At 40.0% G+C, this 21,633-nt stretch overlaps 3 protein-coding genes and 1 non-coding gene across 7 annotated transcripts; 1 reads left to right on the top strand and 3 right to left on the bottom strand.

Moving 5' to 3' along the window:
- Positions 1–3,273: 3,273 nt before the first annotated feature.
- Positions 3,274–4,266, top strand: LOC138614638 (trace amine-associated receptor 13c-like). The gene has a single exon (XM_069688180.1). The coding sequence runs from the start codon at positions 3,274–3,276 to the stop codon at positions 4,264–4,266; it is 993 nt and encodes a 330-aa protein (XP_069544281.1).
- Positions 4,267–5,377: 1,111 nt separating this feature from the next.
- nsmce1 (NSE1 homolog, SMC5-SMC6 complex component) lies at positions 5,378–10,380 on the bottom strand. Of its 2 annotated transcripts, XM_069688175.1 has the most exons (8): positions 9,946–10,380; positions 8,983–9,114; positions 8,503–8,624; positions 8,275–8,352; positions 7,640–7,786; positions 6,545–6,661; positions 5,873–5,999; positions 5,378–5,535 (listed from the first exon to the last, which is right to left on the bottom strand). In XM_069688175.1, the coding sequence occupies exons 1-8, from the start codon at positions 9,992–9,994 to the stop codon at positions 5,501–5,503; spliced, it is 807 nt and encodes a 268-aa protein (XP_069544276.1). In that variant the 5' UTR covers positions 9,995–10,380; the 3' UTR covers positions 5,378–5,500. The 2 variants fall into 2 exon arrangements, with proteins under 2 accessions (XP_069544276.1, XP_069544277.1); XM_069688176.1 differs by lacking the exon at positions 9,946–10,380 and having other exon boundaries at positions 8,503–8,619; positions 8,983–9,112.
- A 955-nt stretch (positions 10,381–11,335) lies between these two features.
- vps37a (VPS37A subunit of ESCRT-I) lies at positions 11,336–19,922 on the bottom strand. 3 transcript variants are annotated; one of them, XM_069688172.1, is made up of 13 exons: positions 19,739–19,922; positions 19,413–19,549; positions 17,650–17,724; positions 16,763–16,880; positions 15,557–15,660; positions 15,088–15,310; positions 14,745–14,815; positions 14,444–14,571; positions 14,270–14,328; positions 14,084–14,152; positions 13,436–13,579; positions 13,235–13,323; positions 11,336–12,921 (listed from the first exon to the last, which is right to left on the bottom strand). In XM_069688172.1, the coding sequence occupies exons 2-12, from the start codon at positions 19,520–19,522 to the stop codon at positions 13,243–13,245; spliced, it is 1,182 nt and encodes a 393-aa protein (XP_069544273.1). In that variant the 5' UTR covers positions 19,523–19,549; positions 19,739–19,922; the 3' UTR covers positions 11,336–12,921; positions 13,235–13,242. The 3 variants fall into 3 exon arrangements, with proteins under 3 accessions (XP_069544273.1, XP_069544272.1, XP_069544274.1); XM_069688171.1 differs by having other exon boundaries at positions 19,413–19,922; XM_069688173.1 differs by having other exon boundaries at positions 11,337–12,921; positions 15,088–15,307; positions 19,413–19,922.
- Positions 19,923–20,885: 963 nt separating this feature from the next.
- On the bottom strand, positions 20,886–21,069 carry LOC138614640 (small nucleolar RNA U3). The gene has a single exon (XR_011310307.1). It is a non-coding gene; the product is annotated as a small nucleolar RNA U3 (small nucleolar RNA).
- Positions 21,070–21,633: the final 564 nt, after the last annotated feature.

The raw sequence follows: 21,633 nt of genomic DNA, 5'->3' as shown, positions 1-21,633 counted from the left end.
TTCTTTTAGAAGTTGAGAAAAAGCAATTAAAATATAAAAAACATTTGTTAGCAAAAAAAAAAAAAAAAAAAAAAAATACTAATTAAAAATGAGAATTAAAAAAAAACTCTCCTTACAAATATCAACACATTTAAGGATAAAAAAAAAAAAAACACCTTTGAGCTGTTACAAGAGAAAGGCCTGCATTCACATTCTGCTTCATCATCTGTGAATGCACCGGTCAGCAGTCTGATGAACTATTATGGTTCCAATAATTACATGAACCTGCATTAAATGTTAATAATTTCATTACTGAAGTTTGACATCCCTATATTTAAAATGCCACTTTAAACTCAAGTCAAGCGTATTATTTAATGAGATGGACTTTGAATGTAAAACGACCAGTAATTATTAGATAAAGGTACTGTGGTAAAAAAAAAAAAATATTACTTTGCACCTTAAAGACAAACGTGTTTTTTTATGACGCACTTAAACTAAAAGTCCTCAATACCTCAGATAATACATTGGTGTAAAGAAAGAAAAACAAACATCAAAGTTGTTGACTGTTGCGCACAAGAGGGACACCTTGTAATTATGTCTGATAACACATTAAACCACAGGTGAATTCCAGTCAAAGGTGTTCATAAACACTCTCTAACAACAGCACCTGATGCAACCATGAATGTACTCGTATCTAAAAAGCAAAGGGTCGAATGTGCAATTAAAACGGTACAAACATCAAACATTAAAAACACACTGAGATACGTCATCACGGAAGAAATGAGTCAATGCAACTTTCTGTGAAGGAAAGAAAGTGGAAATCTGGCCTGGACGCTTTGGCAGAAAGAGTTCAGACAGAAACCAACTCATGAGGAAGTGAACATTATACACAATCAGCTGAACATGTAATTAATGGGGTCCAGTGAGCAGGACCAGTTTATGATGAGGTAGTACACAGCGTACTGTTTTTAACCTGATGAACTCTCACATACACACACACGCACGCGCACACACACACACACACACACAGTTTCTCAGTAGCTCAGAGTCGCAGCAAGTGCAAATCAAACTTCATTTCGATGACAACTGTCTTCCAGAGGTTGTAGAGATATTCAACAATTCAACATCCACGACTGCAAATAATATTCGGGTCACGACCAGCCGCATGCAATGAAAGGAGTACCTGAAGCTTTAGTGTGTGACTTTTAGAAATAAATGAGCATATGTTACATTCAACCCCTTTTCAAAAAAGTTGACATTGCTGGCTCAGCCGAACACCACCGGATAAATCACGCTGTATTTGACAGTAAAACAGAGTTTTTCTATTCCCATAGTGGCCGGCTGACTTCCGGTTTAAGCTCACGCTAACTTGAACGGGAATTAAATAACTCTTCTGGAGGGTTTTTTTAAATATGTTACCTGATCACATGGATCAAATTCTAACAGGGTTGTGAGCCCCCATTTTTAAAAAAATTTAATTTCTTCTTCTTCTTCTTCTTGTGACTACTATTTATCCACCGTTTTACAGCCGCAAAGCGACGTAGTAGGCCACGGTTGAGTCTATGTGGTGCCCACATGTTCCTCTTACAGGCAGAAAGGGGGAGACGAGATGCCGCCTTCAAATGTACCGTTTCCTGTGTTCACCAGAAGAGTCCAGATCTTGTGGTGTTTACGATTTCAGAATTTCCTGAAGGGCCGAGTTCACGAGCTGTCAACGTTTTTCGGGGATGGTGTGCAGGCCGAGGAGGTTCACTGTTGTTTGGATGTTAAACCAATGCATTGTTGATTTAGTTGTATTGAGTTTTTCCTAATCATCTAATAATATGTCTGAGGGAAATGCTGATGTTGCAAATGGCCTCTATATTTCTGCCTTTTGGGTTTCCGGCATTACGTTACCCACCTGCTAGCCTCTCCGGGCTCGAAGACGTCCGTGTTACTGCTGTCTAGCAACAGCGCTCTCACGACTTAACCACTGAAAACGCCAGGCACATGTGCACAAGGCTTCCGGAGTTGTAACCACAAACTCCCCACTAACATTTTAAGACGGCGGTACTCTGCTATTTTCCTCATCATAACCAACTCAACAGATTAATAACATGACCAACCGACCGGGACCCTCAAACTAAAGCCGCTGATTCAAATTCAGCTATCGATGACTTTACATTTTACACCGGCGCTTTTCCTGGCGTAATATGTCAATATGGCTTCCGTGAAAATGCCTACACGGCTGCAGAGGCCAACAAATACGCTGAACCGAATCCAACTCCTCCTAAAAGAACCAACAGCGGCGCAGTGAAATGTTTGTACGTGTCGTCAAAATCACGAGGCTGAAGGATCTCTGAACACGCATGAACAGATTGTTCCGATTAATAATTACTTGCAGCTGTGACCCAGTAAAGTCATAGGTGCCTCTAGTACCTCAGACAGATGTATACATGTAATACCACACCTAGTACCCGACCACAAACAGCTCCATCTGGCCGCTTTACACTCTTTATTTGAGTTGCACCACAGAAAAAAAAAAAAAAAAAGCCTCAACAAGCTTTTAATGCAGTAATATGACACGAATCCACCTGATATAAGCTACAGAGCGGTCGGCATGAGGTCTTCCTTGAGGCATTGACCTGTTCACTCACCTCCCTGAAAGCCCGGGCTTGCAACTTGTGATTATTTCGTCTTCTATTTTTTTTTTTTTAAAGTTTTACTAATATTAAGATAAATGCTCACAGCAGTTGCCAGAAGACTACTTCGTTAAAACAGTAATTGGTCCGACCAGCAGCCCAAAAAGCCACAAAAACTTGAACTACAACGATTTACAGATGACGGGTGAAAATACTTCGATTTCACATTTGCTTCCATTTCAATACGTTTATTTATTTATTTTTTTTAAATTTCTAAGGATAATATAAGAAAAGTTGGATTTGACAAACGTGCATGAGATTCAGAGCAGCTTAGTATTTGGTCTGCCCCCATTTTGCTTTCATGACAGCATGTTGACAGGGTGATGGGAGGGGAGGGGAGGGGAGGTGAGGAAGAGGAGGTGAGGAGAAATGTAAAAAAAAAAAAAAAACCAAAAAACAAGGAGTAAGGAGACAAGCAGGGAGGTGAGAAAAGGTTCAGTAGAGAGAGCGGAGAATGAGCTGAGCAGACAGTGATGAAGAGGACGACGGGGGGGGGGGGAAGTTGAGGAGGAGTTAGGGAGTGCCATCACTGATAAATGAGCTGTGCGGTGTCTCGTAGGGATCAGAGAGCTTTCTGGCACTCAGCAGGCCGACCTCTCCTCGGTACACAGTGATGGAGAGCCGGGACGGAGCTGAACTCTGCTACCCGGCGCTCCTCAACCTGTCTTGCAGGGGTTCGATGCGCCCTCGCTCTGAGGCCGTCCTCCTCTACTCGCTGCTCTCCTCCATCGCAGTGCTCACTGTCGCTCTCAACCTGCTGGTTATCGTCTCCATCTCCCACTTCAGACAGCTCCACACCCCCACCAACGTGCTCCTGCTCTCCCTGGCCATCTCAGACCTGCTCGTCGGGCTGCTGGTGATGCCGGTGGAAACGGCGCGGTTCACAGAGACCTGCTGGCTGCTGGGGGACCTCATGTGCGCTCTGTCTTACGTTATCGGCTTCACCCTCACCTCGGCCTCTGTGGGGAACATGGTGCTCATATCGATTGATCGCTATGTAGCTGTTTGTTTTCCTCTGCAGTACCCCAACAAAATCACTCTCAGCAGGGCTGTGGTGTCTGTGAGTGCGTGCTGGGCCTGTTCCCTTCTCTACAACGGGCTGATCTTAAAGGACCATCTCAGGCAGCCAGACAGATACAACTCCTGCTACGGGGAGTGCTTGGTGGTGATTAACTACATCTCTGGGACCGTCGACCTCGTGTTCACTTTTATCTGCCCTTGCTCCGTCATCATCCTCCTGTACATGAGGGTGTTTGTCGTGGCCGTGTCTCAGGCTCGTGCCATGCGGTCTCATATTACGGCTGTTGCCGCGGGCGCAGTCACAGTCGCTGCCAAGAAGTCGGAGAAAAAGGCAGCCAGGACCCTGGGTGTTGTGATTCTGGTGTTTTTGATGAGTTTCTGTCCATATTACTATCCCTCTCTGGCAGGGCAGGACATCTCAAACAGTGCTTCATCTTGGGCCATCGTGTCCTGGCTGCTGTATTTTAACTCTTGTTTGAACCCACTGATTTATGCTTTTTTCTACCCGTGGTTTAGAAAAGCTATTCGGTACATTGTCACCCTGAACATACTCGAGCAAGACTCCTCTCAGACAAACATGCTTTAAAGTCACTATTGTATATATTTTTATGACCCATATCACCTGGCCAAGAGAGTGTAATAAATTTAAACAGTTATAGGTCACATGTGTTGGTAGCATGTTTGACTTTCTAACATTTTACATCTGTGTAAGTCTTAATTCATTTGTACCACGGTCTCTATTCTGTCCGTCAGGATTGAGACTCACTAATTTGTAACGCAGAACTGCTCTGTTGATCTGAAGAAAATGAATCTGCTACTCAATAATTAAACATCTAAGTCACATATCAAAAAGATAATGGCAAACTTTTGATAGTTTCAGCTTCTAAAATGTGAGGATTTGCTGCTTTTCTTCATTTTGTTTCTACACTACAGTACCCACAAAACAACAGTTTTTACTATTTTACATACAAACTGATGGCCTGAATGAAAAAATAATCACATCATTTTAAAAATGTAAATATTGCTGATCTTGTGTAAAAAGTGATCATTTTTTTTTGCCCTTCATTAGGTATTTTCCACAAAAAAAAAGGAAGAAATATATACTGTACATTATATTAAATCTGTTTAATTCTGACCTTAACTACACATTGATGTTTCTGCTGGAATGGTTTAAGTTTAATTTGCTTGTGTCACAATAATTTTGTTGTCAGGGAATTTAGCAACATAAAAACAATAACATTGAAAAGCAGTTATTGTTGCCGAGTAGTTCAGTTTAAAGAAAAACTCAACGTTTTAACTTGCATGTATTTCGTCATTATGTCAGAAATTCAGAGTGAATTAAACATGCAGTTATTGAGCAAAGCTAATATCCAAACCACCTTTATCTTTATGGGGAAAATGTTTTGCTGCAGACGTTCTGCTGGTTAGAAAACACAATCAACATTGTTGATAGAAGACTTGATTTCTCTTAGTTTAAGAACCAAGTTGGAAAGAAATGTATTATTTTTTTTATTTTTTATAACTCATTGTGGGATGACGCATCCCGTAGAGGGGAACTATTTGTAAGGAAAATAATTCTATCAGGAAAGAAAAAAGATGACATGATGTTTGCAACATGAGCACAATAAGACACTATCTTTTTTTTTTTGTTTTTTTTGGATGAATGTATATAAATAGCAAAAAAATAAAGAATGAAATTAAATTAAATGTCTATTTTATTTCGGTAAAAATATTGATGATGACGTGCATATTAACAACTTGGTATGTTACAAACTACAATTTCTACAAATAAAAAAGAAACCCAGCTGATAGTGAACTCCTCATCTCCTGGACTGAGAACGGGTTCGTCTGAACTCTGGAAATAAAAGAACGAACATGAGCAGTATGCAGGACGCGAGCGTGTTTTCTTGTTGAACTCACGCTGCCATTCACATGAAATGAAATACACAACACGATTCATATTGATAACGTCAGCCAACATTTAAATCTCATCTCCATCCTTATTTCTAAAGATCAATATACTGAATCATGACATTTATAATGTACAATCTGTTTTTACAAAGCAGACTCTGCAGGGTGACACTTGTGTGATGTGTGATGTGATATGTGTATGTATGTATATATATATATATGAAAAATATATTTTATATATATGAAAAATATATAATATATGAAAAATTAATGATAAATACCAGGGATTTCATGTGGCCAAAAGTCTTCACAAGCCGGACACCTTGGCTCTTGTCGTCCTTTGAAGTATTTGGCCACACATGGGTTGTGTATTTTTATGCCGCAACTTGGATTCTCGCAAATTTGGCACTGAAAAATAATTTAATAAATCATTCAGATTCTGTGACCAAACAATAAACAGGGTTTGTCACAATTATATTCAACAACACAACATTACATCAAGCTGCTGTAAAAATGTCACAGAAATGAAAGTGAGAGAAAGAAAAAAAAAAAGAAAGAAGCAACAAGCCACATCAGTATTGAATATCAAATCCATTTCAATGCATCTCTTTGTACTGCGGCAGCAAATAAAAAATTACTTTTACCACTCGTGTCCAGATGGCTTAAAAACCGCAAAATTATTCAATAAACTTTTATAGATACAACCAAAAAAAAAAACCTGATATGTTTAATGTTAACACGTCTTTTAATTAAAATATTGCAGATAAGGATAACTTTTTTGGCAACAACTATAAATGCAGTCACGTAACTGCGGCGGCCAACCTGCAGATTAAAACAACACAAATCTCGCCAGGAGGGTATTTCTACCTGCACGTTAACGTTAATCAGTCAGACTGGTGAACACGTGATGCTCCAAAATACATGCACAACGGAAATAAAAAGGTAACATTTACCTGGAGGGCGATGTTGTGACAGATTTGGCACAATTTGACCTGGTCTTGATACATTGTGCGAATATACGGCTCCATCTCTATGATACATCTGGTGGACAAGCTGTATTCACCCCGTTTCTGATTCAACAAACAGCACAAGAAGTGGTGACGCCATACAGGAAAGAGACTGTTTCCATTTTCATCTGGTCAAGGACGCGCGCGCGAGTGTAATTTAGATGAAAATTCATTTACACTGTGAATACCGCATCATTATTGTGTTGACCTGTTTCACATTTTGCCGCTCCACAATGTAAGCGGCAAAGTCTGGATTTAATTACGACCTTGTTTTTTTTTTTTTTGTATTAGCAGTTACATTCTTGTTGCGCACTAATCTTCTTTCACATTTTAAATCTTCCAGCCCACCGAATCACGTGACGTTTCCCTGCTGCAGTCATCTCATTTTCCAGCAAGGATCAGTAGTTGTGTGATTTACTATAAACGCCACCTATTAAATAATGCACAAAGCTTTAGAGAGAATGCGCAGGGAACGCAGGTCGTTCATTACCAGCTGCACCACTGATGTGAAACCCGTCGGTATTTAAAAACTGGCTTTGGAAAAGAGGCACCAAATGATATGAAATGTAGGTGAAAGTATTGAAATTGCAACAACAAAAAATGTTCTGTCAACACAAACGCTGCAAATAGTTTGTAGAAAATTTGATTTTGAAATCCTGGAAGGGAACAGGGTTTAGCTTTGTCAGCAAATAAATAAAACATATTCACTGGGAACAATTGGACTACTATTCAAAGATACCCACAACACACGCACACACACACAAAACGAAAGAGAGCGAGAGAGTCATTACGCCATAAACTCTTGCTTAATAAATGCCATCAAACTTTAGAAACACTTTCATTTGACAGCTGATGAGATAAGCATCTTTAGTTTCATCTTTGAGATGACAGTTTTCTGCGCTTCACCTCCAACATGAAACTAACTTTGTGCGGCGACACAGCGAGCAACTGTTTGTTGATCTGTGGGCGCACCGTCTGCTCGGTGCTTTGCTATCAAACGATTAAAAAATAGACCCACGGCGAGAGACGACTGCGTTTTACCTCACTGAGCCATCTGTCGTGCACGAGTCGGTGCAAGAGGTGCTCCGTTTCACTCTTCTTTAACTTCTTGGTGCTCATGGTGTCGGCGCTGTTCAGGATATCGATGGAGGAGGCTGTGCCGCTTTCAGAGCCCACGATCAGGTCCATCTGAATTTTAGCAGGTCAACTTATTCACAATAACCAACCTCAGTGTTAAACACTGGTTTTGAAGAAGCTCTCCACATGCCCCATTACTCAACTTGTTGAAAAGCAGTTTACATTTCACAGATGAGCAATTGAGAACTTCATTAAAAAAAAAAAAAAAAAAAAAAACTCTCAGTCTGTGGTCATCGACAAGTAATTTGATGTGTTAAAACTAAAAATTCATGTGAACAACTGATCAATGGCAGCCTGCACAAAATGTTAACTGGTTTAAAAACACATTTACAAATGTATTATTTGACTTTTGTACTGAATTGCATTATACTGTAAACAACATGACAGCTAGCTGATGTTTCAGGGTTGGATTTGTTTGAGAGCCAAAATGTAAAAAAAAAAAAAAAAAAAAAAAAATACATGTAGAATTTTTCCCGTAAACATGTTAGATGTTAGAAATCGGTCAGAAATAGGTTTTCTTGGGAGTGAAGTTAACTCACCGTTTTCCTGAACAGTTCCAGTTCGTTGTCAGCGTAATCTGACGACATCCTGGTGACTTCAGTTTCAGCCATGTTGACCTGGACAGGATTACAGCAGAACTGTAAATAACAACATCCCCCCCCAACACACTAAAACAACCAAAAAAACCCTCGTAACTTTAAAACAGTCATCGCTTTACAAACAGATCTCGACACCGCAGACCTGATACTGGAGCTAAAGCCGCTCACCAAGGCGTAGTACTGGTCACCGTTGTTTTCAGAAATCCCTTTTCTAATCTGCATGAACATCGGCTGAAGCTTCGAGTTTATGGTGTCAATGAAATGGTCCAGTCTGTCAGGGGCACACTGTGCTGCAAGAAAGACAAAAGTAGGTGTTTTAGTTGCAAGAAATCGTACCCGTATCCCCCATAATATTTGCACTTCTTCTGCCTACTCAAATTAGCAGTTAAATAAATCCGACGACCTGGCAGCTTTCAGATGTAATTATATATATTTCTTAGTTAGTTTAACAGTCAATTTAGACAAATTGAATTTGGCAGAAAGAAAAATTCATTTAAAATGCCCGATTTTTTTTTTTTTTTTCTTCTTCTGCTTTTCATCCCGAGTTTTACAATTCTTTACTGTGGGGATTTAACGTTAAGGCCGATGTGACAGTTTTAGGATGAATTGTTAAAGAAAACGATTGTCATTTCTTAGAAAATGACTCACTGTTGTGTTTTTGACAACAGAACTGGTAGAGTTTCTTTGCCTCTGGTTCATCAACGATGCCGTTTGCCATCATGGTTTGTAGAAACCTTCGATGGCCGTCTCCCATCTGTTGTGACATGTCTGTAAAATGAACTGGACACACAAGAGGAATGAGAGTTACACGACAGTTCAACTTTTAAGACGACAAATGTTTGTTGCGAGGAGTTTGTTTTCAATGAGGCACGAGTGTCGATGTCATCTTAAAATCTTCTAACCAGGTAATTTAACTTGTTTATGAAAAGAAAAATAAACAAATTATTATACTAAGGAGGGTGTTTTTTTTATAACTATTTGAACATGTCTGGAAGATGTGTTTGAAAGTAACTAAGTACATTTTCTCAAGTATTGTACTTAAGTACGACGTTGAGTTCTTTGTACTTTACTTGAGTATTTCCACGTGATGCTACTTTACACTTTCACTGCACTACATTTCAGAGGGCCGTGTTGTACTTTCTACTCCACTAAATTTACGTGGAGGCTTTGGTTACTCTTCAGATATAGATTTTGACACAACGGAAAATATATTTTAAAAAAAAAAAAAGTTTTTAAAATACAACACATTAAAAGAAAATATTGACGCCTGCCGAGTAAACAGTGAAGTATTTGCACGGCCGTGAAGAGCTCATTTAAAACTGAGAACTACTCCACGACGGGGAAACTGAACCTAAAACTATTGTCAAAGACTTGTAGTTTTGATTTAATGAATGTTATATGAACGACTGAGTGTTGCTGTTTTGTTTTTTTTTAACTATTATTTAATGCTACTTAACGTGACAGACGAGCGTTTAACAAACTAACCGTTGACGGTTTCCCAACCTGTGACAACGGGGAGACTTTGTCAGTGAACGGCTGACCTCGGTTATTTGGTGTTCAGTTTTACAGCAGCTTTCATTTATAAAACTTCAGGAGTGAAAACAAACGTACCTGCTGCTCCTCTACCTTCTTTAGCCGCGCGCCTTCCGTGTTTCTTCATCCCCTTCTTCTTCTTCTTCTTCTTCTTCTTCGTCTTCTCCTGCTGCTCGCCGACTTCCGGTAGTTGGCACTTGTTTACATTACTGCCACCTGCCGCTGTGCAGGAGCATGCGCACCACACCGTGCAACAACAACAACAACAAATACAAGATACATTTTCCTTTTAAAATACAGAAACGCACCTTGAAATCTATGTTCATATTCATGACAATGCTAGCTTTTTTTTTTTTTTGGACTGTTATCTAGTGGTGGAATTTCTGTTAACTGAGTTATTTGTAGTTACATAATACTTTCAAATGTCCACATTTCAGAAAGAAATATTGTACTTTTAACTTCATTTTTATTTGAAAACCAAAAGTGAAAGTTTGTTTTCATTGAATGGGGGACGTTCGATTGGCTTAAGGCGTATGTAATGCTTAACACTCAGTTACAACATCCACGGTTTGATTGAGGCCCCCCTTCCCCTTCTTTCTGCCATAGTTTCCTGACTCTTATTAAGCAGAACAAATGCTGAATCCGTGTCATTCCTCAGCTTCCACAAATGCACCGACCTTCTTGATGTCATGTAGCAGAGCCATACACAGATCTCTCTCCATGGCACTGGCACGTTCTGTCTGAGACATGATGGTCTGACACATCTGTCTCTACTGTGTAAAAGACTGAACAATTACTTTAATGCTGAAGCCGTAAATTGTTGACATTTCTTAATAAATCATCGCAGTGTAAATGGTTGATGTTTCAAAAATAATTGATCATTGTTGCTCTTGTCCTTTACATTTACTATTCAATGTTACATTTTGTATGAGCATTCGTAAAAAAAACTTTCGTTGACAAATGTCCTGTCCATTGTCGTGAAAGTACCTCTCCAGATTTATTCTGCTAGCTTCTATTTAATCTCTCATTATTATTTTTTTCTGACAATTTGTCAAAAAGCAGAATCTTTAGCTTGTGCTACCTTCATTGCTCACAACTATAAATGTCTGTTGGCATGTTGAACCCGCTCCTGGTTTGACTCGTCAAAGATGTGTGAACAAGCTCAGCAACTGCAAGAGAACCCATAATGGCCGTTTACGTTGTAACAAATAACATCCACCAAAGTTTTTTTAGTTTGATCTGGCCAGTTATAATTCAAACTTTAAGGGCAACAAGGAACCCTGAAGGAAGACAGATCACACATTACTGTAAAACATTCTGCTGATGTGAATGAACAGTTCCTTACTTCCTATGAGGTCTAAGACCGACTGGGTTTAAGACCGATCTATTAGGATTTATTTCATTATTATTTGAGTGTATTAGTAGTTACTGTCAAACAGCACATACACAGTATTTATTCTAAATGCTTTATTACTCTAACAAATTAAATAAGAACATATAATACAAGGTGTCTGAGTCTTTGATTACAATATAGCCTATTATTAACATTATTTAAATACAGTATCCAATGTCATCGAGTTTTCACGGCAGCATTTAACCTAATATTTCTCAGCCTTATCCCAAATCTTCTGAGGCTTTTCAGCAGATATTTCAAGTTCAGAAGGTGTCACAAAAAAGTCGGGCTGTCAGAACTGTGCATATCAGCGCGAAGTGGCGATCAGGATGTACAAAAGCACGGCATTAAGGTAAAACTGACCATTCACACGGTCTCGAGTTTTCAGATTTGAATTGCATAATTAGCTTAACTGGTCCGTGGCTGAAATAATGTGTGCTGACATGCAGTAAACGTCTGACCCACAAAATAAGACAACAAATGGTGTTTGTTTTCTGTGCTAACAAAAGGAACCGCAACTGCTAACCATGTTAGCATCCTGTTTGCAACGATACCTTCATCAAGCAGAATTACAATATAGAAGACACACAACTGTTACGCTTTCTGGTTTACGTTGACTTTGATTTCATAACATTCATCACAACGTACAGTAGATGGAATTGTTACGGGGATCATCAGAGTACTGCTTTAACATGGATTTACACATGTTTATGTAAACACACTATATTCAGACAGCGTTCAAAGTGGGAAGCCCAACAACCTGATAAGGAATCAACCACTTTTCCAGTGAAAATGCACAGTTTCAATTTGAACAGCCCGAGTTAACGGTCTACCGACACCAGCGCCCTGTTCTTGCTTGTTTTTTTTTTTGTCTGTAAATTACGAATTTGTTTTGTTAAATTACAAACAGGAAATGTCTCAGACAAATTATCTTGCCTATTTCAAAGACACTCCCTCTGGTAAAAGTGTTTTAAATGTTTACAACACCTTTTCCGATGTAAACAGGATTATGGACGTGCAATGGCTGCGCAGCATCTCTGTAAACTAAGAAACGGCCTTCGTGGGATAATAAAGCAAGGACTGGACAATGATCTCAAGAGAGCACAATTCAGAATCATTTCAAAGTGATATTAATTTACTCACGGCATGTATAAACCTATGGTTGGGAGTGCTGTGCGAAGCAATTTGCACTTTCTTCCAAATGAGTTCACATCACTGACCACTCTGATCTAGTGCAAGTGATCCTCTGAGCTGAGCCACGAGACATAAAATTCCCGGAGGAAACAACTCTTTCTCATCATCGCCAAATCAAAACTAGACAAACAAAATGTGCACAAAAAAGAAAAGAAAAGAAAGAAACCTCCTTATTATTGTGACTGGAGCACGTAGGCATGTGTCGCTCATCCTCCCAGTTTCGGCCTCCTGTGTTGACTCAACACTTTCTCCATCTCGCTCTCAAATGATCATGAACAGTTTTTTTTCTTCTTTTTTTCCCCCATTTTTTTTTTTTTTTTTTTTTTTAGCTTAGATCTGAAGCCCAGCATTGTCATCACCATATTCCTGTTTCTACAAACTGCCCATTGGTTAATCGGTGTGCTTTTCGGCCCCTGTAATGTCTTTTCCTTTTTAGTTGGCAGCAGCTGGCTGAGAAAACATCCAACCTGTGGAGCAGAGATATGGCATGAGGAGTAGAAAGAACATGTGCCTGTGACAAATCAGATTTCTCTAATTTAAAACGGTGGAAACTGTATCTGTAAACCCCAACCAGGAGCTCTGCCTGTTCAGTAACTGTCAGCTGAGAACCACCAGTTTCCCTTTATCATGAGACAAATGTGGTGTGACAGAGTGTGTGCGTGCGTGTGTGTGTGTGTGTGTGTGTGTGTGTGTGTGTGTGTGTGTGTGTGTGTGTGTGTGTGTGTGTGTGTGTGTGTGTGTGTGTGTGTGTGTGTGTGTGTGTGTGTGTTTGTGTTCTACCTTGTGTTCTAGTGACTGGTAGGAAACTGTCCATGTGTGTTGATGGACTGTTGCAACTTCTCTTCTTTGGCCCTTCTGCTGTGGCAAAGCTGTAAAACGACACAAAATTCATCAATGTACCGTTCTTCTTCTGCTGTTACACCTCCGATAACATTCAGACTTAATAAACGAAACATAAACACTGCACTTCTGGTCACCCACCGTTCTCTTCTCCATGAAGCTGGTCAGGAATTCGTCGATGTCAGTGCGTCCCTCCAGGAAGTTTTCAGCCGTCTCCTCCGACTCCTCTTCGGCCTGGTGGGCTGCAACTTTTAACCGCGCCTGTAGAGTGCTGAGGCTGCAGCTCTGGTGGGGATAAAAGAGATCAAATATAAATAAAAAATGAGAGAGCAAATTTCACTGAGCGATAAGAGGCATGTTTAGATTGGTTTCTTTAATCTCTTTAATACTTATAATAGACCTCCTTCACTTGGGATAGGTAACTTATTCCCATCAAACATGGAAAATAGATCCTCAAAATACAAGTGTAGTAAGAGATCAATATGTGGTCACTAGTGAGTTCAGTCTGGACTGGAGCATAAATCAAAGCTTTTTGTTCTCTTAACTACAGACCGGTGTACTTGACACTAACCCGTCTATCATGCTTAGTTTAAGTTGAAAACGGCACTATGAGATTTTTTTTTTGTTCCTATAACTGAAGTAAAAACCAAGATTGCCCATTTTTGTCACAGAAATGGTGAAAATAAAATTGCATCAAGCATCTAAACATATCAGAAGCCTCAATCGGAAGTGTTCATGTGTTTGATCTGTTTTCAATGAAACCAACGTGTGATGAGTGCAGCCATTTACCTCACTGAGTTCATGCTGTCTCTGCATCTTTGTCTCAAAGGCCGACTTCATCTGAGTCAGCTGTTCATACTGTCAACACAACAGACATAACCACACGTCGTGAGCAGCAACACAATGGCATGAATGTGTTTGCTGTGCGTGTGGGTGTGTATGAAAGAGAGAGAGAGATTTGACGCAAGAACTAACCTTGTAGAGCATCTCTTGCCTTTTTCCTTCCAGCTGTGGCTCCATCTGAAGGTTTTTCTCTGTAAAATGACAAACACACAAGCAGGTCTTTGTAAATCTCAACTCAATTGAGCTCCTCTTTTATGATTGACCATCCAGGCTTTCTGTACAAGGTGGGACAGGAGAGGAACTTACTAGCCATGTCCACTATATTGGTGACCAGCTCCTCTTTATCAGTGGTGACCTGTTTGAGTTGCGGTAAAGTCACAAAGAACTCCAGCAACACGTCCTCGTTTTCAGACATAGTCGACAACTGAGTCAGACTGGAGTGGGAGTGAAGCACAAGGTGGACACACAGGTAGAGATAAAACGGTGAACAAGAGAATCCATCAAATACAATGCTTTTCTCAAAAACACATTATGAATTGCTTAAATTGTGTCTCAATAATTAAGTCTGAAAGACGTTTCAGGTTGAAAATATTCTGGAATACTTTACTTCATGTCACAGAGTTCAGGAAAAGACTCAGGAATATCAGGCATCCTGTACACGTGTCCATTCAGTCCAGCCTGAAAGACACAGAGGTATTACAACCACGTCACATTCTACAATCAACATGCACCTAAATGGAAACTGATGCTTCGCAAACTGTCAAATGCTTGACCTGATATTTGCTTTAGAGCTGCGGAGTTTCTTCCAATATGGTAAACAACAACAAGCCATTCACAGTTCGACAAATCTAAATTTATTTCATTTCTTAAAAACTCCGTTCTACGCGGGTTAGTGTCAGGATGGATGTTACCAAGCCTGCACACGTGTACATTTTCCATCTTCAGTGTACCTGTAAGTCTCCGGTAGGTACAGGTAGCGGCAGGTCCGATATGAGTCCGTATGGGGCTGGAGCTCGAGGAGGCCCGTGGGTACTGTCGACCCCTGGGTGAGGCATGGGAGCTGGAGCTTGGCCCGGACCAGGAGGCGGCGTCTGACTGGGACCCACATGGCGGGGACCATAGTGGAAAGCCTGAGTGGGGTAAGGAGGGATGCCTGCAGGCTTGTACATACTGCTGAGGTAAATGTGGGAGGAAATAACAAGCATGTCAAATGTATCTGGAAGTGAAAGAAATTACAAAGTACAGCCCTAAATTTACATATTAATAATAAACTGCTTTTTAGAGCAGGTTGCTGCACTGACCAAATAGAAGTGTGACGTCAAACACATTTAACCAAGAACAAGGTTGGAGAGAATTGCATTGAGACAGTACTGAGAAAGTGGAGTCCGTTTTTCAGAATGAATGTAAGAGGAGACTCACTACGGAAAGCCACCAGGGCCAGCAGACATCAAGGCAGGAGGACTTTTCCAGAACTCGTCCAGCAGACTCTGAATGACCTTCCCTAGATCTGAGTGCATCCCAAACTACAACACAGACAACAAGAAAAACTAAATACTTGCAGAAATGTGAGAACAATATTACAGTTAAAGCTAGTGTGAAACTGAAATAAAGTAAAAGGATTTTCTTATTAGGAAAGAAAGAAGTCAGGAAAATGAGAAACAAGGTTACCAAAGAATTCTGGAGAAAAAGCCATGTTTACATACTGAACCTCAATTATCAGATTTCTTTCCGTGTCTTTGTTATGGGTTGGTATATATTTGTGTGTTTAAACAACGCACCCTAGATTCAGAAAACTGGATATGACATTACACAGAGTTTGGTACAGAAATAACAGGTCGCGGCTTGGACGTTCAGCGGGTCAAACAAAGGCTCCACAGACACAATCAGCCACATACTTCATGACAAAAGAGGGGGGAAAAAAACAAAACTCATTTTCCATGTCAACATAATATCAAACAGTCAGAGCACTTGACTGGATGCAGTGAGAAGACAAGCTCGACTCAGCACACAGTTTTTCTTTACTGTGCATGTGTCTCTATCTGTGAAAGGCCGATTGCTTGGCTGTGGAAACCACCTTACTGTGAATTACTCAGCTCGCTTTCACTTTCAGTCAGAGGCTAGATTTCGTTACCTCATCATCAACATCGTTACCTGATGAGTAATGGTCTTTCCGTTCAACTTGCCATACTGCTGCCACAGCAGTGCTTTCCCTGAGCTGGGTTGTCTCAAGATTTTTCACCAAGTATATAAAACATGTTGAAGCAATAATTGTAGTTAACAACTGCATGAATGTAAAGCAAGAAAGATAATGTTACCAGTCTAAATAATACCAACCCACCTCGACCACTGGTGGGTCGACGGAGGCAGGTTGATCCCAAGTATCAACAGTATTGACACAACGTCTCATTTTGAGGGTTGATTACAGAGTGAACAGGCTCAATGAAACTGACAAAATCTGAATTAGCACCAACCACCACCATGACTAAATACTCAACCGCAGGGAAACTCTGAATTAACATCCGCTGCAGTCGTCTAACGAGAAAACAAATTAGCCGAAGCTTTACTGGAATGTTTCATAACAAGCGTCTGATGAAACACCCCCCCTGATCCAAGACGATTACTTACATTACTGATGAGGGGGCTCGTGATCATGGTGCCATTATTGCTGTCGACTAAATGATGACCAACGGGAGGGTAGACACTAACCACCGGCTTCTCCTGAGGGAACTGAGGAGGCAGCAGACTGGAAGAAGGCAAAGTGTGACAGCTTTAGCTTTATCAGAATATAATAATGTGATATGCATATCTATATTGTAATAAACGATTGGTATTTTTGATGACTGGCTGTTAATCTTACATGTGCTTAAATACAGGAAGAACAACCTTCACAGAGACTCCTATGTGTTAAAAGCAGTGAGTGAATACATGTGCACGGGTGGTTTAGATGTTTCAAAACAGGTAACACATCAGATTTAAGAAAGTGTTTAAAACACGTCATACACCTCAGAGCAACGCGTTGGTGAATGTTGACAGCAAGAAAATGATGGGATAAATTCACTGCACTGATGAGCGAATCATCATAATATATGAGATATATATATGATGAAAACACTGACTGACGGCAGTATTTCGGTTCTGACCTATCCAGTACCACAACCTATTTCAGACCAGCCTTCATAACACACACATATTTCCTACACACCGAAGCCTTGTGTTCTCTGAGGCTTCAGAGGACAAAAAAAAGAGGTGTAGCACTGATAGAGAGAACGTGTTAACGGTACTCACTTTAATCTCTCGTGAATATAAAAAATGTATCTGGTTCCTGTTTTTTTCCTTGTCAACTTTTCAAATAATGGATAAAAAGACAAGACAATTTGTATCTTGTTTGCAGTGTGATGCTAGCAGTCCCTCGAGGTCAGATTTCCAAACACATCGGTGGCTAAAGGTCGGCCGGCCGACCTCCTGCTGCTGATAAACTCACACTGTGTTTGTATGCAGAACGATTTACTCACATGTTAACACTAATGGTGGAGTTGTTGACGGTGAATGGTATTCTGTACTCCACATCCTTCTGGATCTCTGCAAGGCTGTGGAGAAACAGGAACACAGAAATGACGTAACTTCTAATCTTGCATTGATAGTCACGTAGATAAAATGTGTTACATGTCTACAATGAGCGTTTAAGAACATTCTACTGCTTTGGAGAGAAAGAGACAGATTGAGAGAAGCAGGTCTGTAAAGTATATCTCAATAACTCTCAATCCAAGTCGCACACAGCTCTGAAGTAGAACACAGCTTTCCAGTTGTGAGCAAAATAAAATAAAGTTTTGGTGGATTGGCATAGAAATAAGCAGCGGTTTGATCAAAAACAGGGTGGACTGTATCGTGCTCATGTGTAATTGCTGCTGCTTCTTAAAGATGACTTTATCCAGTTTTACATTTCCTCACATGTATTACACTTTATATTTACCGATATGAAGCAGTGTGAATGTTAGGGCAAACATTTCTGTATTTGTATCTGACTTTATAATAAACAGATTTAAGAAGTTTTACTCAGCAGAAAACTTGTTTTTGTTGATTTCATGTGATGTCGACTTTTTATTTTTAAATAATACTGAAGTGTTCACCAATATGTAAAGAAAATCAACTTGCATGTTCATTGCCCCAAATTCTGATCCCACTCTTTAATTGACTCACTCACGTGGGTACGTTCAACCAGTGACGTTCACCTCAAATTACGCAATAACTAAAATACTACAATATTTACAGTATGCAGTCATTGCTAGAAAGAGTTTATGACAATAAATTAACATTTAAAAGCTTGTAATGTTTATTTTGGTCCTGAAATTTATATCAGATTTCTGAAAAACAATCTATACACAATATATAACAAATAATAAACACATACAAAAGGTGAAAGCGGGTTGTCAAGAAAGCCAGAACTTTCACTTGGTCCCGTACAGAGTTGTGTCCTCTTACACAATACACAATACTTGGTATTTTGTGTAAAAAAAAAAAAAAAAAAAAAAAAAATCACCATCATGGTACAGTGTCAACTCTGCAATATTAGCCTCTAAAATCCCGTGATTCCTTCACAGAAAAAACAAAAAAAAAGTGTATATAATTCAATCTTTGTCACGGACTCTGCGTACTTTTACATCTGGAGGGTGATGACTGATTCTACGCATCTGGCTGGACGTGTAAAACAGTGTGTACATGTTGTTGGTCAGAGAACAAAGCTTACAACAAATGGAAAGAACTGCTTGGTAAACAAAGGCTAATACTTTAATCCCCACGTATAATGAACGAGCTCATCCTAAAACTACACGCGTGACCAACACTGGACTTGATCACAGGACGCTGCCAGCAAGCCACAAACTTGTGTCATTATCTCCCTAATGACACTGTTAAATGTCACCGACTGACTTGATTAGCCAGTTTGCTGACGCTGGGTGACGCTTTGTGGAAAGGTTAGCACACCCACAAAAAAAAAAAAAAAAACACCAAAGCACCCATATGGGTGGGTTCATGCAAAAAAAAAAAAAAAAACCACAAAAAAATCCCGTGAGATCATTTCGACACATTTACAAAGGGGAGCTAACGACGCTACGTAAACACCAGCTGTCTGCGTAAACCGAGTCGACTCGATCCCTTATTTTACGTTAGTAAAGTGGGCAAAAAAAACCCAAAACGTTGTCGATTTAATTTGATAAAAAAAACAACGACAATGTTAAGTAGCTAACCGAGCAGCACCGAGGGGGAGGGTCGTCGTTACCTCGGGTGAGCGGCTTTGAGCGACTCGATCTGCCGCTGTCTTTGTTGCTGGAGGCTGTTCAGAGGAGGGAGCGGTCCGGAGCCTTTGGACAGGGGGAAGAGCCAGTTCATTCTCTCCTGGCGAAACCACAGACTGAACTTGGTGATAGAATATTTTTTAAAAAAAAAAAGAAGAAGAAAAAAGGCCGATTACAGACGAAGGAGAAAGTGAGCATGAGCGGCACACGGTGTGGAGATTTTGTGGCGCTAACACCCCCCCACCCCCACCCCCACCAACCCCCGTTAGCTTGGTCAAAAGACTCGGTTTGTTGTCCACACGAGGCTCACTTTGTATTTACGTTACAAAGTCGGATGTCATATCCTTCTGTGTCGCTTCAAATGTCCCCTCCGGTTTTTGTTTTTATCTCCGAGAGTTTGTGCGTAATTGTATCTCTGTCATTAATATCACTGACGCGAGAGAGGTTAGCTGCTAAAGGAGGAAAACAACCCAGCTAATAACAGCTTGATCAACTTATTTACGTGTTACGTCACGCAACAAGTCTACGTACGTAATGCGTAACTTCCTGTTTTCTTTTTTTTTTTTTCAGAATAAAAAAAACCCCTCAAAATTCAAACTGTGTAATGATTTCAAGACAAAAAAAAACAACAAAAAACGACGCAGCCTTTGACATGTTTGCATATAAACCCTCCTTTTCTAAGTCTGGGAGAGATGAAGAGAATATATGATCGCAATAGTTCCTTTGGTGTAGCGGATTCATGAATTCACATGATGAATATAAAAACAGGTATTTGATATACAGAAAATCATTTGGGATAGCTAGGCAATGGTAATGTCAGAAATCTCCGATGATGATGTAAAACATAAGCCCCATACAGCTGATGAGATCAAGGGAATGGCCCTGAAAAGAACTACGGACAAAGCTGAGTAGGATATTAGACTTTCTTTTATTTAATGTTTGTTAATGTAACTGCTGCAGGGATTGGTCAAATGGGAGACCCTCAACCTTAAATCATAAAGGTCACAAACGTTACACTGACTACATGTCAGTTCTAAACAATGGAGAGTCATAAGGGTCATTCTTAGTTTGAGGTGATTTATACACTAATGATAACAAAGTTATTATGATTATATTCCATTTCTGCCAACAGATCGGCCTAAATCGTACACACAGAACCTTTATATTTACATATTGTCAAAAAATAGTACCAAAATACTAATTTTTACAAAATACAAAATTAACAGATGATTGGTTATTTAAGTCCTATGTTTTTTTCTCTCTCACTCAACAAAACCATTGATTGATTCTTGCATTAAGCACTAAACCTGAGCTCTCTCTCAACCAACAGCATGATCCTCAAAATAAAAAAAAATTGTATTTTTATGAGTTAAAAGGATTAGAGCTAACTTTTGTAAGGAAATGAGAAACAAATAAATGTTCGTGCTTAAGAGCTGTGATATTAACTTACTTTCAGATCCACTCTGACCATATTCCCTTCTTCAATGAGACGCTAAGAAAACTCATCAATGACAGAGAACATATGAAGCGACTCAATATTTTCTGTCCCCTTCACGCTCAGAAGAGAATATCACGACTCATCATCGAGGTTACAGAGCGACTTACAATAAGTGCATTTCAACCATGAGGGTAGAAAACCCAGAACAACAGGAATCAAGAAAATACAATTTCTTCAAGAAAGCCAACCTACAAAGTTCTGTCAGTAAGTGTCATTTTAAGCGCTACTAAAGTTCTACTATTCAAGGTAAAGTCTGAAGAGGTGTGTTTTTAGTTTGCGGCAGAAGATGTACAGAGTTTCTGCTGTCCTGATGTCGGTGGGGAGCTCATTCCACCATTTAGGAGCCAGGACAGCAAACAGTCTTCATTTTGTAGAGTGTTTAGCTCACAGCGAGGGAGCAACAAGCTGATTGGTAGAAGCAGAGCGGAGGGAGCGGGCTGGGATGTAAGGTTGGACCATATCCTGGGTGTACACTGGACCCGATCTGTTCACAGCACGGTACGCAAGTACCAATGTTTTGAAACGGATGCGGGCGACTACTGGTAACCAGTGAAGGGAGCGGAAGAGGAGGAGGAGGAGGAGGAGGAGCGGAGTAGTGGGAGTGAATTTAGGAGGTTAAAGACCAGTCGAGCTGCTGCATTCTGGATGAGCTGCAGAGGTCGGATGGTACTAACAGGTAGACCTGCCAGGAGAGAGTTACAGTAGTC

Source organism: Brachyistius frenatus, unplaced genomic scaffold (assembly GCF_029030835.1).
Source record: "Brachyistius frenatus isolate BFR_SWC_R1_liver_20210118 unplaced genomic scaffold, ASM2903083v1 Contig_537, whole genome shotgun sequence".
Taxonomy (NCBI): domain Eukaryota; kingdom Metazoa; phylum Chordata; class Actinopteri; family Embiotocidae; genus Brachyistius; species Brachyistius frenatus.
This window is presented reverse-complemented; position numbering and strand designations above follow the sequence as displayed.